This window comes from Nilaparvata lugens, chromosome 5, assembly GCF_014356525.2.
Source record: "Nilaparvata lugens isolate BPH chromosome 5, ASM1435652v1, whole genome shotgun sequence".
Classification (NCBI taxonomy): domain Eukaryota; kingdom Metazoa; phylum Arthropoda; class Insecta; order Hemiptera; family Delphacidae; genus Nilaparvata; species Nilaparvata lugens.
In genome coordinates, this window is record NC_052508.1 from 44,553,058 (window position 1) to 44,577,294 (window position 24,237).

The 24,237-nt window shown below is 34.5% G+C and overlaps 1 protein-coding gene across 1 annotated transcript in view; it reads right to left on the bottom strand.

The window, feature by feature from the left end:
* LOC111064230 (guanylate cyclase 32E) overlaps nt 1-24,237 on the bottom strand; it is a 233,901-nt gene that overhangs the window by 177,937 nt on the left and 31,727 nt on the right. The window contains exon 4 of the mRNA XM_039429503.1: nt 15,220-15,477. Within this exon, the coding sequence (XP_039285437.1) occupies nt 15,220-15,477 (258 nt within the window). The remainder of the gene's footprint in view (nt 1-15,219; nt 15,478-24,237) is intronic.

Below are 24,237 nucleotides of genomic sequence, written 5' to 3' on the forward strand. Positions count from 1 at the left end.
TTGATCAAATTCACTTTATTTTGAACAGCATGAGAACAAAATTTGAGGTTCTAATTTTTACTGAAACCTGGACTTCTGAAGAAGAAAAATCACTGTTAAACATTAATGGCTATAATTTATATATAAAAAGTAACTCCTTGAATCGTTCAGATGGAATTGTCATGTATGTAGCTAATAGTATTTCCTCGAAAAAAATTGATAGTCCAAACGAATATCCTTTCTTAGCTGTTGAGCTGCAAACTAAAAATAATAAATATTTAGTAACATCCGTTTATAGATCTCCTAGTACAAGTATACCTTTATTTATAGAACAACTTGATAATTATATGATTGGTTCATGCTTTAATTTTGATTATTCATTAGTGATAGGTGATGTAAATATTGATTTGTTATGTAACTCTAAAAAAACGCATGATTATTTGTCTATTATGAGTTCGCATGGGTTTGAGTCCTTTGTCAATAGAAAAACTCGTCCTGCTTCAAATACTTGTTTAGACCATATTTTTTCTAAATCCAAACATAATGACTCATTAAAAACTGCTGTATTAGAAATGTCAATTACTGATCATTATGCGACTGCTCTTCACGCATCAATTAAAAGAGATGTTTGTTCTCGATCTAGTAAGCCATGTAAGTTTATTGAAGTGAGGAATGTTAATAAAGAAAAGTTGTTAGAGGAGAGTGCTCTAATGAATTGGGAGATTGACGCAAATAGAAGTATTGAAACATTAGTAAATGAATTTGTAAATAATGTAAAAACGTGCATCAGTAGAGCAACAGTTATTAAAAAGGTCAATTTAACTAAAAAACATTTGAAACCTTGGATGTCCAATGGAATTCTAAAGTCCATAACTATAAGAGATAGATTATATAAAAGATTGAAAAATGAACCATTTAATGTAGAGCTGAGAAGGAAATTCCTGTCTTACAGAAATAGAATAGTAGATCTAATTAGAAAAGCAAAAGATTTATATTATCAATCAGAAATAAATAAAGCTCAAGGTGACCCTAAGAAGATATGGTCTGTGATAAATCAAGCAATTATTGGGGTAAATAAGAATTCACAATTACATGTAAATCAAGATCTTAATGCTTTGAATGACTATTTTGTGAATGTAGGTATAAATCAAGCGCAGGAAATTGATATACATGGACAGAATGAAGATCAATATTTGGAACAAACAATAGATATTGAAAATGCATTTAATTTCAATTTTGTTACTGAAACAGAAATCAAGGAAGTAATCAAAAGTTTGAATGATAATAAGGCACCTGGATGGGATAACATATCCAACAGCGTGCTAAAACTATTAACTGACACAATCTCTAAACCTCTTTCAGAAATTTTCAATTGTTGTTTTTCATCTGGATACTTTCCCTTGCATTTCAAGCATGCAAAAGTTATTCCTTTACACAAGGGGGGTAGTAAAGAAATACCTCAAAATTATAGACCAATTAGCTTGCTAAGTTCTATTTCTAAAATTTTCGAAAAATTGGTAAAGAAAAGATTAGTTGAATATCTAGATGTTAATAAAATCCTTGATAAGAGGCAGTTTGGTTTCCAACAGGGTAGAAGCACAGAGGATGCATTGGAGTCCTTAACTGAGACAATATACAATGGTTTCAAAACAAATAAAAAAACCTTGGTAATGTTTCTGGACCTGGCCAAGGCTTTTGACACAGTACCACATGATAAAATGATCCAGAAACTATCTAATATTGGTATTCAAGGAATAGAGTTAGATTTCTTTGAAAGTTATCTAAGGGGTAGAAGCCAAATCGTTAGCTGTGGTGGTAGTAATAGTGAGATTAGAGATGTGACATGGGGTCTACCTCAAGGGACTGTATTGGGACCAGTTTTATTTTTGATCTATGTTAATAACCTGCCTAGTGTACTGGACTCAGTTGGGTCTAAGACAATTTGTTTTGCTGATGACACAGCACTTATCTTCCAAGAAGGTTCCTGGGAAGATGTTATCAAGCAAACAAAAGTGGGTTACTATAAGGTTCTCAGTGGCTAAAATGTAATTATTTGAGACTAAATCTTGGTAAAACAAAATGTATGACCTTCAGTCCAACAACAAGAGGAGATCTAGATATGAACAGGCTTTGTTTGAATAATGCTTGTAACAGGTATCCATGTGATTCTTGCAATGAGGTTATTGAGAGTGTAAACAATTACAAGTATCTTGGTATTTTTGTTGATAAGCATCTACGCTGGTCACCTCAGATTAGCTACCTTTGTAGAAAATTAAGGGTGGTCAATTTAAAAATGTACATGCTTAGAAGTATTTTGAGTCTAAAATTACTAAAATCTGTTTATTTTGCTCTATTCCAATCCTTAGTTCAGTATGGTAATTCTATATGGGGAGGAACTTTTGATTCAACTTTAAAACCTCTATTTGTTTTACAAAAGTTAGTTATCAAAACAATAATGAGGTATCCGAGAGATTTCCCAAGTGTCACATTGTTTCAAAATTCCAATCTGTTCACTATAAGACAATTGTTCATTTTAAAGACTATTAAGAAACATGTACTCAAATTAAAAAATATTCAAAATTTTCAAAGAGTAACTAGACAAGTCGCTCAAAACTTGATCACAATTGAAAGAGTTGATAGCACCCTATCCCGTAGAAGTATTTCATATTTGAGAAATAAACTCTATAATAAAGTTCCAAGAGGATGGTTGTTAAAGAAGCCTAAAATAAAAGATTTCCATACCTGGGTGAAAGAAAATTATTTTTATTCAATTAATGATTTGGTTTAATATTGATTGATGTTGTATGAATCTTAAATTCAGCTTTATGTATATCTTTAATTTATTGTTATTTCTTAGAATGGAATATTTAGTTGGTTGAATGTTAATTACTGTTAGCCTATATTATAATATTGTAGGATCATTTTATATATTAATATTAATGTATAAGTGAATAAGTTATATTAAGACTCCACGTTGGCGTACAAGTTTTCTTTTGCCGACGTGTAGCACAAAGTTGTCAATTTCCTTTCAGTTGTATTCTGTATATATTTTTGTGCAATAAACGATTTGATTTGATTTGATTTGATTCTTCATGATTGAAGAGTGAGCTTTCAAATAAAAATTATCCTTCAAATTGGGTCAGTCTATTTGCTATCAGGATTGCATCAATTTATTAAAGTATAGAATTACATAATCGATATTTTCTATTATTTTTCTATTTAACACAAGAGAGAATACTCTTAATTTTAAATCTTAATTTTATAAGATCTATTGTGTATTATAATCATTGAATTTTGATTTTTCCATCTATTAGACAGTTTTTTTCAAACTCTACCAAATCATAATAACGAATCTCAAAGGAAAGCTAGTTAGTGTGTGAATTTATGCGACTCAGCTTTCATTTCCGGCAAAGCTTCAAGATTTCCCTGGACAGGCTCGAGCCACCCCCCTCACCCACAATACAATTCAAGTCATTAATCCTTATTCAGCATTCCCGCAAAGAGTTACAGAGAATATTAAGGCGAAATCTTCTGCGCTCTTTTGAAGTCTCCACTCCCCAGACTTACAACTCTGCTCTCCCATTTTCACGAATATATTTGCATTCCTTCTGAAAATCATGATTATTGTCAGCACTATTATATTTCCATCAACCCACATCTTGAAACGATCAGAATGGATGAATGGATCAGAATGGATGAATCAAATATTCAAATCGATTTATGTTACATAGATGAGCGCTTAATCTCTTCAAGCAATAAAAATGAGAGAACTCTAGGTTTGCTAAACATTCATCAGGTTTTGAATCCTCAATCTTTCTCATTGGTATTGCACACTTTTATAAATCTTGTGGAAAAGTGATTAGAATGGAATTATTCAAATCAATTCAATTCAAAATGCTATATTTTTTATTTCAGTAATCTGTCTATCGGAAGAATACCATCTTTGGAGGCTCAACATTATTGACTAAGTTACTTGAGAAAATGATTTAGGAAGGAGTAGAAAGACCGAGAGGGAGGCAGAGAGGAAGAAAGATGATATTGAAATAACTTATTCAATATCCTCAAACCCCAAGTTGAAGATAATGATGATAACTTCAAGCAGCATTGTGAAATGATCCTTTTCGATAGCATTGAGGTATGAAACTTGGAGTATAAAGTAGACAAGTTGTCTGTCTAGTTTTACATGTAGTTTGAATTTATGGAACTTAGTACAGTATAACAACAACTTATCACTTAAGGTGGACTAGCTCAAGCTTTATTCAAGTTTGACTTTGAATTTATGTACTTTGGAGAAGTAAAACAACTGCAGCTAATCACTCAATCTGACAACCTATTAGCAAGATGGATAGATGGTGAATTCTTTCGATAGGTCATTAATGTTTTTCACAGAACATGCTGCAGCAAAATTTCTAGGTGAAGAATGATTGCAATAAGCTGGTGTCATATATGCTTAAAATCAATATCTTTTTCAAATATGGAACTCGATTTTCCCTATATTGCACTTCAGAAGCTTTCAGATTAATGATATTGGACCCCAAAATAAACAGGCTCATATTTCTTGCATGATATCAGTTTTATTCACAGCCCTTCAATTCGATCAATGTTGGTCATGAATCACAGACATCATTTAATGAACTTGACCCTATACCTATAAGTATAAGACTGCATTGCAATGATTGCCAATATTTTTTCGAAAGACTCATATCTCCCTACCGTACAGCATATTCTACACATGTACTGTAGTGAATTAAATTGCGCAGTAGCTATTTTTATATAGTTTATCGACTATAAAAGCCAAATTTTATTCACATCATAATATATGATCTATTAAACTTCTATTGGTAAGGTAAATCCATTTAGGATAAATACTTGTTCTATGGTCAGTGTGTAATATCCATTAAGATGTTTGAATAATTGTGAAATTAGACGAATTATTCATTGAGACGTTCAATGGCTAAGAATATACTGAAAACAGAATAAATTGACTGGTTTGATTGGCGAAGATAGATAGAGAGACAGGTGAGAAAGGAGATGGATGAGATCATAGATAAGGAACTTCAATATCCACCATTCATTTTTTTACGAGTATAATTATTATTATCTATATACTATAATAAAAGAATGAACTGGCTTATACACGTACGGGATAGGAGAATTATGTTTGACGCATCATCACGTCTGAACTACTGGACTGATCAAGTTGAAAGTTTGCATATAGATTCTTAATTGACCGATAATGGTTATGCCTACTTTCAATTCTTCAAGATTTCATTAAAAATCTTAAAATAGACTTTTAAAATAGACCCTTACGGAGCACGGGTTTCCTGCTAGTAAGTGATACACTTGATTGAATTCTTGTAAGATTGAGTTCTTGTATAATTGGTTCAAGAAGCAAACAGTTTGCTTACGATGCCCTTTTCCAATTCCATAAATGGATACCAATCATTTCAAAGTCAGCCATGACGTCGCGAACGAAAACTCAACCAATCACATGCATTACACTATGGCATACTTTTGTTCAGAATGAGACCACACCCACAAAGCCTTCTAATTGGCTGATTCCGTGATGTTTTCATAGAGACTTCATTTTGATGAACGATGGTCATCTAATATTGTACTACTCTTCATAGTGGCATAGGGGATTAGGTAGGTACAAAATTTACTGTTGATATTGATTTGAAAATGCATTTTTGTGGAGTTTCTAACCTTATAAACTGTGATCAATAAATGAGTTTTTATTTAAATGAGTCTTGTAATCAAAAGATAAGTTTTTAGGTATTTATGTTTTTAATCAATAGGCTACTAGGTATTGTGATCGATCAATACGTTATTATTGTCAGACTGAATTAATTGTCTTGGTAATCATTACTTTTTCCGATATTACTGAATACATGAGTGGGATCGTAATTATAAGCATTAATAAGCGATTATGTAGGCTACAGTACGTGGTAGGTGAGTTACGATACAGTAGTTATAACAGTGATGATATAGCACAAGGAACAGTGGGAGAAATAAGTAGGTCCCACCCTGCGGAGGAAGAATGAGTTAAGCGAAAAGTCATCATATTATCATTCCACCAGTAGAAAACATTATTTCTTTGATGAAGTTCATTGTTATTCTCTGGCTCTATCAAGTATTGGCAGGATATGAATCATTGACTTTATATGAATCGTGCAGAATTCTTGAATACTCCAATTTTTTGCAAGCTTCTCGGTTAAAACGAAATCACGGACCTCACTTCCAGAAAATCTGTGCTAGCATACAAATAGTCGAAGACTTCGAGAGAAATTGATTGCTTTTTGAGAGTGTTGATGATTTCTTGATTCGCTTATGTACGAGAAAGCAAGATGCTCAAAATTCAATCATACGAACAAACAAGTTAAGTCTCATTTCCATCCCAAGTTATTTGACAGTTGAGTACCGTATTTGGTGGCGAATCAAATGATAGGAGAGGCACTTTGCACTGTAAGCAAACTTGGGACGAAGCTCTGAGCTTGAATAAGCGATAAAATATGAGAAGATCCAATCGGAATGTTGGGAATGAATTGTGCAGTGATTGAGTGTGGTGAAATACTGAGAATGGGCGCACGAAAACAATCTTGAAATGTAATTCACTTGTGATTTTGTCTTGTTTTTCAAAAATATAGAAGTCTCAAATTGGAAAAACACTATTCTCATTCACATAAGCTTTTCTTTGATTCCGACAAGTCGATATTATTTTGTTCATGGCTACACAGCTTATTAACTTCATTAGGAAGCTCTCGAAAAAGTTACTGTGTACTGAGATATTCAGCACAATTTGAAGCACTAAAATTACTGTGATATTTGAACAATGAGATGTAAAACATTGAAATTTATTTGTGATATGAACTAGATTATAATATACCACTCATAATAGACCACGTTTTAGCTGGAACCTGGAATCCATAATCTGATAAAAATGTTCAATATCAACGGATCCATTTTTTCAACGGAGGTCAGTTTCCAACATTCGAAGTGGAAATTGAGGAAAACTAAGCAGAATTCAAATATGTAATATGGGAAAAACACCCCAATAACAACGACCGTTCTTTGTAGGCCCTACAAAATATCAGACAAGACAAGACACGTTCAGTCACAATACTTCACATAGTTGCTTATGAAGACATGTCTAATTGCAATGACTAATCAGTGTGTCATAAGTAATAATGTGAAGTATTGTGACTAAACGTGTCTGATCATGTTTTGTATTGTCTTGACTAACTGAGGTGCGCCAAGCCTTAATTTTCCATGTGAGTTTGGCAGTGAATCAAAAACAGTCACGAAAAATGCAGGCATATTAGTCTCATCCTATCGATTAGTATGATGTAGTGACACAGCCTGCAATTATTATGAAGAACTGCCAAACGTCTTATCTAAAGCCAACCTGTGTGATAATGCATATCCTAGGCAATGTAGATGTATGCTGATGTAGATGTCTGAGAGAAAGATATGGATAAGATGCTTCTTGAGAAACATCTGCACAAAACTACTTAGAGACAGCTAATAAAGTTATCAATAATACTTCCAGGGTTCTTGGACTTGTTCAACTGTTCAGGATGGAAAACATTCATGTCAAATTAAGGTTAGGTTGGGGAATGGTTTCCGAGATAGGGAAGAAATTATGAAGGTTTGCCAAAAGTTTGAAGGTTCATAAATGGTATTTATGACGAAAACAAGGATTCTAGAAGATTGACTCAATTATCAATATTCTTCAATTTTACTTTATATTATGAACTGCTTAACATTCACTTTAATACTTTTAAAATGACATAGCAGTCTTAATTTGTTGTAAATAATAGCAAATCGCTATCACTTACCACGTGGACCACTTTACCGCCACTTTCGCCACCACAGCACCACAAATGCCAAAACGGAAGTGACCTCAGTGTTGAAATGTAGGCCTACGTCAAGTCCGGAAGTGCTCCTTGTGGTCAGTAAATAATTGTTACTTGCTGTTATTTACAACAAATTGACACTGAAATAAAGTTTCAAAACTCTATTTGAATTGGAGAACACAGTGTTTGTTTTGAATTATTATATTGACTTGACCAAATTGTATTAATAAATAAGTTAATTGTATCAATAAACAAGTTAATTGTATAAATAAATTAAATTTAATACTAACCATCATTCGCTATTCTACAAAAAGGTTTTAAAGTTTAAAACGAGTTTAACCCATTGTTCAATAATGAAATAAAAATGGTATTCTCCAACAATGAAACTCGTGGAGAATCGAATTTTAAATTATTATTGTTATGTCCTTAAATCACGCACAATCCACTCAAACAGCAAGATTTTGTAGTTGTATGGAATAAAACCAGGCAGAAATAATAGGTACTCGAAGGAGCGTTGTGAAATCAAATTGCTTTGAAGACAATCTCACTAAATAATGAGTTTTTTTGCGATTTTTGGAATGCGGGAATCAATACAGGAATATCAATTGACAGATAAATTTCAGAATTATAAGAATGGTAAAACTCATTTCTTGTAAAAAAAAAATTAATTAATTTTGTTCAGTTGGGAAGGTAATAGCTAATGTTGGAAAAAAACTCTAATCATCAATGTTTGCCTCTCAAAAAGGAAAATCTTCCTAGAAAACCCATTAAAATTTAAATTTAAATGCGATTGATCACATTCTCCAACATTGTAAAGCCCAAATGTAATAAGGAAACGACTGTTACTGTTGAGGTGGAGGGGGTGACAAGGTTCATGATGGTTGTTGTTGTTCTATTTTGACAGCAATGGAGATGATGATGATGGTGATAATCATGATGCTGCTACGATGAGCAGAAAGCCAGAAATCACGACGTGACCCAAATAAGTGAACAGAGAAAACTGAAAACCTAGAAATCTTTCTTTCCTGCGGAAGGAAACTTCATCATCTCACGTTGAGGCCGAGTTTGCTTTCAAGTTACCGTATTCTGATGTTTTCTTAGCCTTTGGAGAGTTGCGAAAGTAGTTGGCGAAAGTTGGAAAACCAAAAACAGGAGACTTTCTCTGAGCGAGTAACGCGTACCTATTCATTTGTATTCAGGGTGGTTTATAAGTTGTACGGAACAGACATAGATAAATTTGATAGTACGAATAAGTAGTATAATAGAAGTAGATAGTAGGGAGTGCAGGTGGAATTATTGACTAGGATTCGTTTTGAATCAAGCGATAAACGGACGAGTTGTGCGTAAATGAATGGATACAATGATGAGCCCAATAACTAAATAGTATGGAAAATAGATGAATCTAGAAAACATTCGGTCCAATCCTTATTTTAACCTGAGTAATGCGCAATTTATAGAATCGACATGCATATCTAAGAAGAATGTTCACATTACTTAACCCATTTGGGTTTAGCGTGAGTGTGTGGGGGTAAAACCACAAAATAATACATTAAGGAAAAACGCATATTGTTTCTTCCTACGTGATAAAAGTGTTTAGTTTCAGTTTTCTTTTGTATTCCACTTGAAACGCAGCTGGGTCGTGGTCGTCTCCATCCTAAAGGTATTTAAGGAGGTTGCTTGAATTTATCCTCTCCTTCTATCTACTCGTACCTATCTTATTGCACCCGGAACGTAAACGTAGATACTAATCCATGATAATTTTGAACTCTTTGGATTCTTGGACAAGAATTCTGGATAAGGTCGATGCTACTCAAGGAAAACAGCAGACAAAATGTTTTAATCGTATTGTCCTACAGAAAAATGTATTATCATCTCTATTTGGTCTCGTTCTGATGTATCTACATTTATATACCGATGTATTTATCTGCATTTCTACAAAATTTCTGTTCCCTATACCAATGACTCTAGAATAAGCATTGCTGGGAGAGTCGGGATAGGTATTATAGTGTTATATAGCAGTTTACAATGCTTACGGTGCGTTACATATTGGCCTGACAATCCCCTTTTGCAATACAAAAATCTCTCAGATAGATTACTTTCATTCCTTGTTCACCGTAGTCTATCATTCTAATAATCGTTGAATACTATGTGCAAGTAGTTTATCAAATCGGCACGTTCCTCAGCAGAAGCATCATTTGACATCATGTAACAAATCATATTGACGAGTTGCTATTGATTTCACAATACAATGTCGTAAAAACATAATAGCTAAATGATAAGATAATCCTGTCGGTTGATCAGAGCCTACGTGAGTTGGGAATAAAGTTGTAACCTGCAGCCCTGCAGTCTGTCTTGCTGTCCTTGTAATAATTAATCAGAGTGAATGATGGAAGGGAGCATCTATGTCACAGCTCAGTAACTCGAGCATACATCCAACAGCTTACTGAAATTGGAACATCACAATTTGTATTTACGTGACAAGGAAAAAGCTTCATCATGACGTGATCGTATGGAGGCGTCTGTATTTACAAATATTGGAAAATATGCTATAGTGAGATTCTCTACGTACTGTCAGTATTGTTTAAGTAAGAAGTATTATTTATAAGGAATACTGATAGTGCTGTAGTGAATTTCACTACATGAAACAACATCTACTAATGCAGCATAATTAATCTTTCATCTTTATTCCTCTTATTCGCATTATCCAAGCACAGGCATTTCATTCCTCTAGCACCCAACAATGCACTACCATCATCATAGAAATGTATTAACTCTTCAGACATTGTGAAACAGTTTTAATTAAAGCCAGTTTTTCTTACTTAATCATTATTAAATGTCGTGCATTTATAAATAATACGTAATTCGACTCAATGATAAAACTTAACTCAATGAATGCCTGTCAAATGCGAGATATTATTCATTGATGCTATTAGTAGCAAATGGAATATCTATTGATGCAAATATCCGTCATCCATTCAGATTAGCATCTTTGAAAGATGTGAAACAATAATTGAATAATTGCTAATTATTCTGTTCATCCACAAATTTGTTTGTATATCTTCTATGATCATCCCTCAGCAATAATTCTGAATTCGATGAACATATAGCAGGGTTTCTTAATTCTGCTAGACTTGTAGATCCTATTATTATTACTTCCACTCTTTGTGTAGTTGAGAAGTTGATATTGTGGTAATTATTCATATTGAATGAAAAAGACTAAGAAATTGTCAAAAACTACCGATTTATAAATTGATACTTAGAAAGAACGGATTCGGTTATTACACCATTGTCAATCTCTGATAAACTGAAACTTAACACAAGAGCAGCAGAATTTAAACTAGTAGGCGAGTACTGCTATTGGTCAAGGGCATGAACAACTGCCATTGGCCCAGCTAGACAGTCTCCTCCCACTCAACGGTGTAACAAAATGGCGGCTTAAGCAACAGAATCGCCATGATAACAAAATTTACTTTCAGTACAAATTAAGAACCAAGAAAACAAGTGTGAAAGATAATAAAACAAATATGTAAATGGAAAAACTATTGACTAATGTATGCTTACAATTTTATGATAAAACTAGATTCTTAGTGTTGTATTGGTTGAAATGAGTCTGGTCATTTAAACTATACTGGGAATTTTCCTTAATTACTCTTGTAATTTTAAAAGCCTATAGAATATTCAAAGATCTGCCTTTGTTATTAACATGCAGAAACTCAATATTCTCCTTAACTGTGAACTTGTGATTATTTGTTATCAAATGTTCTGCAAAGTCTATAGCCGATTCTGTTGCTTAAGCCGTCATTTTGTCACACCGTTGAGTGGGAGGAGACCGTCTAGCCGGGCCAATGGCAGGCGTTCATGCCCTTGACCAATAGCAGTACTCGCCTACTAGTATAAATTCTGCTGCTCTTGTGTTAAGTTTTAGTTTATCAGAGATTGACAATGGTGTAATAACCGAAACCGGTCTTTCCAAGTATCAATAAATCTGTGGTTTTTGACAATTTCTTAGTCTTTTTCATGCAATATTATTACTTTGATAGGATATATCCTTTCTAGGATATCATGCGAACCTTATTTAGACTAGTTTTTGATCAAAATTCGGAAATGAAATAATGAGGACTAAGGCTGCTTTTCTCACCTAATCATTCTATGATTGTGTGTTTAGGTTATTATTGGGTGAATTAATTAACTGAATTACTTGTTCGTTGGAAATAATTTGTGTATCTGGACAAGATTAAGAAACTAGAACAAGAAACTTCAGGTTTTCAAACTTTAGAGTTTTTTGAACGTTTCATCTATTCATGAATAATGTTTCAATTCATTTGAATTGGAGAAATTATGACGACTAGATTCAATTGCAAATTCTAGATTGTAGCTTTACCAACCCTAATCAAGCACCTTGAATTCGCTGATCAAACTTACTTAGCGTTGGGCTGATCTCGGGTTGAAATTGCTTTTGCTTGAGAGCATTAGAGATTTTAACAGCCAATAAACAAACAGTTCTGATGAATTTCGTAGAACTACTAGGCACCAAGTCGATCAACCATTGTTTCCTTGGAATTCAATAAGGTTTATACTCAAGAGTTTCTTGTATCCTGGACATCCTGTTGATCATCAACTCCAGTCGAACCAACTATAAGCTTCTATGTATAAACAAGCAAAGGACACCGAAAATTACAGGAGATGATGACCCAGTCAGAAGGTATCTTTGACCAATCAATGCTTCCCTTGGCTTTACAGACTTTCCTTCACAAATTCCTATCCCAAGCGCAGTAGTATTCAATGTGTACACTACGTGGAACGTACAGTTAGCGTACGAGTATGGTGTAATATTCATTATTCATGTGATGGTTGCTCTATGATTTATTCTTCACCGACATTCCAACTAAGTGAACAAACTAGAACATTGAAAACCATGATTTGTTTTGTTGAGGTAACATCTACATTCATTTCCAAGAGCTGACAAAAATCTTCTACATAAGAATTATAGAATAATTTCGGAAATCAGAGACATGAATTTGTTAGCAGTTGATCTCTTCAAAAAGTAACTGTTGTATTTTTAATGTTCAGTAGGGTGTTTGCTAGTATTGTTGAGGAGCATTATAGATAGGTATAGATGGCATTATTTTCAGTTGTTATTTCTCAATCATTCTTATAATTTGTGGATGATAAAAATTATGAATAATATTTTGAGCATTATGTTATAAGTTCTACAATTCAATAATTTACTATATAAAGCAACTTTATACGCACAGGTACAGTAAAGATAACATTCAATCAGCGAATGTTTGAATTTATAGATCATCACACTAGAAACTTTAATCAACTGCCATACAAGCGGATACATTTTAGCGCACTTATTGCATATTCATAAGTTGGTCCGTAATGTAAAGCTTTCAGTTTCAGTGAATTTTTCCCAATCAATAGTCGCCCAGATAGTCAGAATCATAGAAATTGGCTGTTTGCTTGAAATTTGTGAGAATAAACTCCCGTTTATTACAGTCGTATATAAACTTGTCTTCCCTTCTCCTACTAGATGCTCACCTAGGGTCCTGTTGTAGTGAGAACAAAGTTTAGTCAACAATATTTCAGAATCCAGCATTCACCACTTTTTTCACGTCTTTTATGCCAAGCACTGATATCTCAGTAAAATGTCTTTATTCTTAACAGTCTACGAAGAAGCTACAACCTAGCTGGCCTAATAGCTTACAGCTCTTAATGGAGCATCTAACCTTGGGGAGAGCTTTCCCTACAGCTAATCCTCTTTATTTCAGTGGCTCAATAACAAAAATAATTGAATATCCTATGAAGAAATTATACCCAAGACAAATTTTGCTTGCAGAAGAAAATAACTCTTTATGATAGAGAGCTTAATTTCTCCATTTAACATAATATTTAATGATCATCATCCCCGGATGGGCATTTTCCATCTTTTGCCGGCATAACCATATCATTTATATCAGTCATCTCATTTGTCTGGTCATGATTATGATGAATTTTGAGAAATTCCATGCAATTTTCTCGATTGTTTCTGCATTGTTCTGGATTTTCAAAGTTTATGGAAATAAATTAATGCTCTGCAACTCTCTTCTCTATAATTTCGGATCGGAAATGTCCGGAACTCAAATGTTCATGACTTCCCAATTCCATGTTTCCATGACAGCTAGAGGACGTTTATTTGAAGCAACTATTGTTCCCATGTGTAGCTTTAGCTTTAGAATAGTAAAGCTAAAAGTAGCTAATTGCAGCTTGTAGCTTCATAATTGTATAATTAGCACAAAAAAAGGTTATAATAATTTTGAAAAATTTTCACCTGCGTATATATCAGAAACTATTGAACTTACGACAAAATAGCAGTATCTGAGAAACGAAAGTTGTAGAAACTTCTGCAACCTTCAATTTCTATGTAAAGCATTTTCCTTTATGGTCAACCAATCTCGAGATAAAAGATGTACCACAAACCATCCCCTCTCTCACTGTATTTTTAACCTCATGTTTGAGAAGGACTTCTACTATGTTAGTCAATATAGTAATCAACGTTAGCCTCCTAACTACTCTAACTGCTCTTAACCAATACATATTAAGTATCTATGGTATGTATGTATGCATCTATGGTACATGCTCAGCCCAGTTTATTTATTATATTGCAATTATAGTGTTTTGTACAATAAATAATAAATACAAATCTATAATGCAATTTAATGGAATTCACCTACTCGTGATAATGAACTAGTTCAATCTCTTTCTGAAGCAATATCTTGTCTATAGATATATTTACCTTTCTCTTTATATCTTCATCACCAGAAAAAGTAGTAGATATACTTATTTACAACAAGTTTCATGCATACTCTACACTTGTTTCTCCAGCAATGTCATAAGTCAAATCCACTCTTCTCTCCTTTACTCAACTTTATCATGGAAAAATAAAGTAAGTACCGTATAATGATGGGAAGAAAAATATACATCATTTCCATAGACCTTCAATTTCTTACTGAAGCAATATCTTGTCTGCATATATATTTTCCTTTCCCTTTATATCTTCATCATGAGAAAGAGTAGTAAAATATACTTATTTACAACAAGTTTCATGCATACGCTACTCTATACTAGTTTCTCCAGCAATGACATATATGTCATATGCACTCATCTTTTCTCCATTCAACTTCATCATGGTAAAATAATGTAAGTATATAATGATGGGGGGGGGAAATATCATTTAGTAACTTTTAAATGAATTTCTGAATTAAAGTACTTCATTCAAAGTACTGCTATGAATGAAGTAAAATGAATTAAATGAAGTAAAATAGCTGCTAAAAATTTGAAATGAAGCTCTGCTGAGAAAGTTTAATTATCTATAGATAAGTGAAGTACTTATTGCCCTTACATAAGAAATCATGGGCAGATTCCAAGCGGCAGCGACGAGCGCCTCAGCACTGCATGTGTCATCGGGTCCTATGAACGCAATGGTGCCTTTGTCGCGCATCTCAGTCATGGCACGGATCGCGTTCGCCGCGAACCATGATCGCTTGCGGCCGCGAGTCGAGCCGATATCCGCCGCCACGAACGCAAGGTGGCGGCCTGGCAGCAAATCTGCGTCTTCGTTGACTGCGGCAACCGCTAGCGGCAGAGCTCCTAGCACCACCTGCAATTGATGAGGGGATGACACGTTATGTAGAGATTCTATTCGCATTCGAATTGAGTTTGTCAATCTTATCTTGCGTTTTTCATGGATACAAGCTGGTTATCAAATCTAATCATTTATTGCTAAAGAACAGATATAACAATTATCGATGTAAAATAGCTGTTAGTACTAACAGTTCAACTACTAACTGTATGAAACTTATCCATTTACTTTTACCTAATCCTTGAATGGGAATACAGATTAAAGATCTTGGGATAGGAGTTGCCATACTATTATCCTTATCGTCCACACGTCAATAGGAAATCATCACCCTCTTTGCAGCCATCAAACCTGGCAATAATCATCATTGAAGAATTATATTCCCAACAGGAAGCATTAACGTCAAGATGAGAAAAACTCAATGTTTCGCAATTTTGAAAGTCTCTTCTTTGACCTCATGAAAATGAAAAATCTTCCTGATCAATTAAATATTCACTGCATAAATTTTACACATCATTTATAGAAAGCATTGCATTTGTGTAAAGTAATTTAAACGATGAATCGAGCAAAAACTAACCGAACTTGAAGCTTCATGACACTCATTACAGTACACAATCGCTGACCCAAACCACAGAAATGCAATAACCCATAAAATCCATACAAGCTATTAGTGGAGAAGTTGTTTTTTCAAACGCTCTGGAATCCATAATGTTGAGGATTTTAATGAAAGAGAGCTCTAGGAATCTAACACAATTTAGCTCGGAAGTATTCAAGTAACTAAGTAATACAGTGAAGCTTCTTTTAAAGCCCCCCTCCAAGATTCGATTTTGAGCCCCAAAGAAGAGAAACACGAGGAAAAACGTGTTGTAACTCTGGATTTGAATGGCTGAATGTAGAATCATTTGCAAGCAAAATTTTAGACTGAAAATAAAGTTTCTTTGGTTATCTGTAAAACAGTATCACTACTAGGGTTGAGTCAGAAACCACTGACTTATTCTAAGAAGTACAATCAGGTTAGATTAAAATTGATCTCAAATCACAATAATGATACAAGTACCCTGTCACTTCATAATGATAGAATGATATAACAGGACAAATTCAAAGTTACTTGATCAGTGAACAACGATCTGAATTAGAATTATTGTAGGGAAAACACGTCCAAAATCTAAATTCATATAGCAGCTTCCCGTGAAGAAACTCCGGTCTGCGCTTCTTTCTCAATATTGTTACTCAAGCATGAAAGTTGCAGTATTATGTCGATTTCCAAACTTTTCTTACCGAACAGCTTCGAGGAATAAGATTTCCCCATGGATTACAGAGAATACGAATTGCACTGCAAAAACTGAATAACTAATAGCGAAGCTCGTTGCTTCGTTCCGGAATCGAATCACTTTTTTTCAGTGTACACTTGCATGGGGATTTAGTAACTTTCCCTTCTGACTAGTTCAATGCACCCTTTTAGAGGAAAACTGAAAATAACAGAGCTAGGTAGTTCTATCAATAAGTGAATCAATACTTACATTCACCGCGAACTAAGAAGAATTTCTTCTTGGGGTTTGTTATATTTCTCTTCTGGTGTAGCTCCATACAATAGCATCGGATTTTTAAATTGATTAAAATTTAATAACCTTCATTACTGGAATAATCATGAATTCACTATCCAATTGGGCGGCTTTAACGGGTTAGCAGTTGCTTACCCAGAAATGTCATCAGGTTTAACATAGCGTTATATTAAGCTGGAATAATGTTGAATTTGAACGGTTGCTCCAACAAAAATCTTCTAAAAAAGTAAACGCCAAGCTTTTGATTAAAAACGAAAATATAGATAACCAATGCCTGTTAGTTAAGCTTCAGACGAAATACGTTTTTCATCTGAGACGCATTAAAACTACTTAGGATAAACGATGATAGATAACGACATCACAGTTTCAGAAAACTTGCTATTGAAAGATAACATTGCTTCAACCTCCTATAAAATATCTATACTATATTTTTGTATTGTATATACGATGATTTTGTCTCTTGTGGAGGGAGAAGGTTTCAAAGTTTCACCTGTAGCTCATTGGAATTTTGTTAAAAAGGAGCTTTCCTTCAGAAAGCATCTATTTTTTTACAAAACGTTATTTTTAAAGTGAACAAATCAGTATATTGTCTCCTTAATATATATTAGTCCTGAAGTGCTGAATAGTGCCCATGCTTTTCAAGTGGAGAACAAATGGAAGAATAAATCAGAACATGACACTTTGTTTATCCAAGTTATATTGCTCACTGCATTGCAAGACAGAGCTTACATAAGGAAAGGTCCACATCTACACCATTTCTTTTAAACAGTTGAGTGTGGTTGCAACAACGTAGCTAGGACAAAACACTAACACCGCTGATAACAGAAGAGCTATCTGGTTAGTCTTCACTGACTCCTTCTGCAGTGGTGACGATTCCAAGAGCACACAATGCTGACTTTGCAATCTATTCAGAATTTAATAGGCTACGTTAAGCACTGTCTATGTTCCACACACATTAACTTCAAAAACCTCATCTTAACCTTACCACATTCGGTTAAGGAATGTGACCACTTCTAACATTCTTAGTTTTCAAGGATTTTCAGGATTTCAAAGTTGTCTAGCAAAAAGGCTCAACTGGCTTTTGTTAAACGAGATGTAGAGCAAAGAACAAACCTCTCTTTAACGTCCAACCACCAACTTCAATTATAACTATCAACTTAAAAGATCTACAAAAAGAAAGGATCTACAACAATATTTTGCATGTCAAGAAAATCTGTAGTAATGTTCTTCGATCCACAACCGCTGTATGAGTTGAGTTCACAAGTTTTTTTTTTTAATTCAGTAGACTAAAAGGAGTAGAGACAATTGAAGAGACTTGAGAAATTGTCAGAAAATTCACATTATTTTAATTAAAATATTATTTTTTTACAGAAGCATGATTTCGTGTGTGTGAAAGCATGCTCCTGTGAAATGATAAGTTTCATTAAAATGAAGTGGATTTTTTGACAATTTCTCAAGTCCCTTAAATTTTGGAAAAGTTTAACAACATCAATGTTCACTTTACAAATTTAATCAAAGTAGAGACAATGTTGAACCAAATTTTGAAAAAAATCTGAATTATTCCTCAATTATCAAACAGTCCTTATTCATTATTTTTGTGAGTTGATTGCAGTTCCTGATGAATCAAAAATCATCAATAGCATACCCTACTTTTTTAAATATACATTCCTATACCATTAAACGAGCAATTTATGTTTATATGTTTAGATGTTTATATGTTTGTATGTCACCGGATCTCGAAAACGGATCTAACGATTCTCACAAAATTCAGAAGATAGTAGGTTTATAATATAAAAATGTTATTGCACTAGGTCTCATCTCTGGGAAAACTAGCTGAAGGACATTAAAAGGATAATTATCATTCATCCTTGGAAAAACAGCTGATAATTTCGTCGTCTGTTGATGGAAGTGAGTGAGCGAGTGCACGTGTGTGGGACTGAGACAAAATTATGACTCAGCTGTTAAACTTTTGTAATCATTCAATAAGGTACTTAGTGCCGGTTGCACAAAAGCCTGTTGAATTTTAATCCTTATCAATTCCAGTAGAGCCAATCAGAAAAGCCATCTTTTTGAAAAAATGTTCTTCTCTGATTTGGTTCATGTGAAATTAATCAGGATTAAAATTCAACCGGCTTTTGTGCAACCGGGCCTCTGTGAGAGAAATTTTTGCATTCCTCTGGGAATTAATCTCAATCCACTGTGATCAGATAGAACCGTTCTGTATGAACTATAAATATATCATAATTTCTTCTTTCGAGCGAAGCTCGGTCCTCTGATATTTTACTATTGACTCAAAACGTTTATCATCGATTCAATTCAAAGCTCTTCATCATAAGATGAATGAATGATTTGAATATTTATTGTCTGATTCCGAGCATGATGTGGATCATGTGGAATTTTATTATATTTTATTCATTTTGACGAAAGCTGGTTTTACACTAATTCCTTATTCACTACTTTCCCACAATTTGCGTAGCTGCTATGTATGATCCTATACAAAATAGAGCAATAATTTCTTCAAAGAGAGGAACGTTTTTTTTTCTCTTTGGAGACTTATCTTCCAAATAGAGACGAATCTTACACTAAATTCCATTTTCTCGTTGAGAATTAGTAAAGATCAAAGAAAGTTGGAAAAAAGTGGAAGGCCAGCTTCTGCTTGCTTTGGGCAAGCAGCTTGTAGAAAATAATTGGATAAATGTTCACTCTGCCCTTCTGGTATAACTACCTCACCTCTCCAATTTCATGGCAACAAGTTTACAACACCAATGCCCCGTTTCACCAACCTTGGTCAAGGCATTTGAAAATGGTTAAAGTCTATCAGCTGGTCAAATCAGAAATAATTCGTTCCACCAACACCAGTTAAGTTTAACCACGGTCAAACCAATGGTTAAGTTTGACTTCCGCCGAATGAGCGATCAAATTATTTGAACACGGTCAAAAGACTGGTTCGATCAATTTCCTTGCTTGTTTGTAGGTTACCATATTATGTTTTTGACGCAATGAAAAATTTCAAAGTTTTTAATGCGATTGAATTTAGTTGTAGTAGATTATTTATTAGGTTCGTTCTCGGAATCTTCCAATTAGTGAATTATTATAGTATAGAAAATGAAGGAAGATTTTGAATTGAAGATTTGCTTTACTCTTTTATTACAAAGTGGAATTGGAATGTTCTTTGTTCATAAAAAATTGTCAAAATTGATGGTGATTTGTGATCTCTTTGTACGAGAGTATTCAATTCATATTTGAAATATTATTATAGATGTGTGACTATACAAAACGTCTGTGCCAGGAGCGTATATAAGAAGGGTGCCCAGTGGGCCCGCCCCGAAATAATGGATATGAAGAGAAATCAGTACAGTAATTACAGGAAAAAGTACATTAATCTGAATTTTTGACGGCCTGACGGTGAAGTAAAAAGGGCATTCAGCACAAATTACCCTCTGAATATGAGAAGCAAAACTGATATAAGTATCATGGAATGTTTCTATATTTACTATATTACAGCATTTAATTTGGATTTTCGTTTAATAATAATTATTAATTCATAAGCATTTGAATAATTGCAATATCTTAGTAATTTCCATCCATCAAAATCAGATGTAGCTAATAGCAAGCCAGCAAACATGTTGGCCAACTTCAGAAAAGTACAGCTACAAGAGTTGACCATGTTCAGATTTGACCGACGGAGTTTTGATCAATCCCGAGGTTGGTGGAACAGTTGAATGTTTGAACGAGTGATCAAATTTTGACTATGGTCTAATTGACCATGGCTTGGCTATATTTGACCAAGGTTGGTGAAACCGGGCTCAAGGTTCTAAAATAAAATAAATGTCGAGTAATCAGGTCTGAAATCAGAGTTTTCAGGTCGCTCCTGTCCGGTCGAAGCCAGCCAGGACCGACAGCTTAACATAAACAGTAAACACACGGGAGTGGCCCGAGAAAAATATTAAATTGGCCAGCCAGGGTTCGAATCCGGAGCCTCTAGTTTACAAAGCCAATGTCAGTTTATATAGCCACACGACTATATAGGAATTTAATTTGTTGAATTCCTATGTTGAAATTGATTAAATGAAACTAGATGAATGATGAAATATTTTTAATGTTGGAATGACAAAATTGAACTCTGGATGAATATTGAAATAAAGTGTTACAAGTGATAAACAAACTATGCCAGTTGAAAACATCACAGGTAGCAATCAGATGATTCGCCACATTACACCCCACATTACACCCCCGGGCAGACGATTTGGCCATCCGAAATTTTGAAGCTCACTTTTTTTCCTGGAACAGGGTGGGAAAGCTGAGGTGAGTCGTCTTGAAGGATGTATGCTGGCTTCCATTTGCGGCACTTAATTCGTAATTCACAGGAGAACAGAGTTGATAGTGAGCTGTTGAGCTGAACAGACGTAAAATTGTTTTGCTCCCTTATCTCTCGGTTCGTTCAAGTCGGCAGCCGTCAAGTTGTATTGCGTTCAGTGTTTAACCTCAATACTGTAGTTTAATTCGTATTTCAATAATAGTTTAAAATTATCTTGGCAAATAGTGAATTGTGCTTAAAACTGTTGTTTGCGGGTGATGAATAATAACACGATTGGTAAATATTTTCGGCAGAACGATAGTGAAAAGAAGAGGCAGAACGATAGTGAAAAGAAGAGGCCAAGAGCAAAAAGTTCACCGGAGCTCGTAAAAACTGAAAATGAAAAACTTGCTACAGAACTGAAAATGGGATATCAGGGTAGTATCGAGAATATGTTAGAAAAGCGACTGTGTGCAGCTATGGACAAAAAGCTTGCATTATTAGCTACAAAAGAAAATTTAAGTGGTTTGTGCAATCAAATTAAAGAACTTTTAACGGAGAATAAGGAACAAAATGCAGAAGTGATAGCTCTCAAATTAAAAAATGATTTGTTTGTAAAGCGAATGAAAAATCTTGAGAATAGATCGCGAAGAAACAATCTGATTTTCCAAGGACTGAACTATGATTGTGCAACTGTGGACTACGCAGAAATAGTTAGAGACTTCTTTATTAGTCATCTAGGGGCAAGAATTGAAATTTGGGTTAATAGAGCTCATGCCTTGGGTAGACGAGTGAATAATGGACCTATTATCGCCCACTTTTCAAACGATCGCGATATACTGTACTTAACGAAGAATAGTAAAAAGTTGAAGGGATCGAAATTCATAATATAAAAAGACTTTGCGTCAGAGACCAGAAAAAAAGTTCAAGAATTTTCCGGACGTGTAAGGAGTTAATAAATCGTGTACCAGATGTGAGAGCGTCGGTGGAGGTCGATCGGCTGATGGTGGACGGTCATTGCTTCACGGTGGATGGAGGCGAGCGGCTGGTTGAGCTGGCTGGTGGAGGAGACGGCTGGATCAAACTCGAGGATATGTTTGGTGGAGAGGTGTCGCAGGCGGTGAGGAGCGTGTTGGATGGGGAAGCGCGGCGCCATCCGGTCGACGACAGCCGCAACTGAGAGGCGGCCGTCAGTTGTGACGAGGGTGGGCGGCTGAGTGTTATTGCGTACAATGTGGCTGGATTGAATAGTAAGTCTACAATCTCGTTAAAAGTTATGATATTTTTGTATTGTTGGAAACTTTTATAGAAGAGGGAAGGGAAGCATACATTGCTAATAATTGTCCAGGCTTCAACTTAAATCGAGAGTTTGCAATTAGAGATTCAAGTCAGGGAAGAGCGAAAAAGGTCAGTTGATTGGGATTAAAAAAGGATTGAATGCAATAAGCGTATGTAGTGTACAAGATAGAAAAGTGTAGATTCTATCTATTACATAGTTCCAGTTTATCTTAGTGGCGGGCATAATATTGAATGGGAAAGGGATTTTAACATTTTATGGGAGTTTGTGGCAGCATAGGATTGTAGAAACAATATAATTTTGATGGGAGTTTCTAATGGAAGAATAGGTAATGAGCAAGATTTATCATAGTTAGCGAAAATAGTTGGGGCAGGATACAATATTGATAGTAGACGAGTATCGAAGGATGAGACATTTAACGCTAATGGCAGGAAAATATTAGAATTATGTGAGACTTTCAATTTTATAATTTTGAATGGCAGAGCAAGAAAAATTTATAGGGAGTTTTCACATATGTGAGTGGTAGAGGATCCTCTGTGATCGATTCATGCTGTGTGTCCATGGAGTTGATTTCCGCTATAAGAAAATACTGTGTTATACAGGAATATATATCTGATCACTTACCTATCGAAGCAGTATTAGCGACAACCAATCTCACGACAACCTTCCTCATTCCCGGAGGAAGAAAGCCAAATTCTGCCGCTATTGCCAAAGTTGAGGTGGGATAAGATTAAAGGAGTCATACATTCGAAAACTTGCAAATTACTGCAGAGAAATTGGAGATTTAACAGGGGACAATGAGAATAATCTTGAACTACTAAATGACCTTGTTTATAAAGCTGCTAATTATAGACCCGGTACCTGTAATCAAAAGTTGAGTAAATCAAGTATGAAAGGAAGGTGGTTCGACAAGGAATGTGAAAGAATGTGGGTGCTGGTGTTTAGCTTGTTGAAGGTATTTAGGGAGTCCAATTCGGAACAAGTCAAGAAAAATTATTTAAAAACTGCCAAGGAATACAAAACTTCTATGTAAAAGTAAGAAACTGGGTTATTACGACAAAGTGAAGGAAAACTTTGAAGCAGTTAAAGACATTAGTGAGTTATGGAGTCTGATAAAAAATTTCGAAATAAAGAATTTAGAGTTTCTGGTAATATAAAAGCAGAGAATTGGGTTACGCATTATAGACAAGTTTTTGGCTCAACAGGCAGTGTGGCTACTTATTATGCAGCATCATATGCTGAGGATGATGCACTAGATGAAGATATCGACATGACTGAGCTGGAAAATGCACTTAAAGCCATGGAAGACAATAAAGCGCCAGGAGAAAATAAAATACCAGCAGAGAATGCATCTAAAAACTACAAGGAGCTTATATTGAGATTGTTTAATAATATCATGAGAGGTGGGAAAATACCATCAGCTTTCTCACGATCAATTATATTGATCAATTATATAGATCAATTATTTATATATTTCCATTGTACAAGAAGGGAGAAGCTGATGACGTAAATAATTATAGGGCTATATCCTTCATTGATGCGATCGCTAAACTATTCTCAGCTATATTGTTGAACCGATTAAAAACTTGGGTTGAAAACAGAAAGATATTACATGAGAATCAATG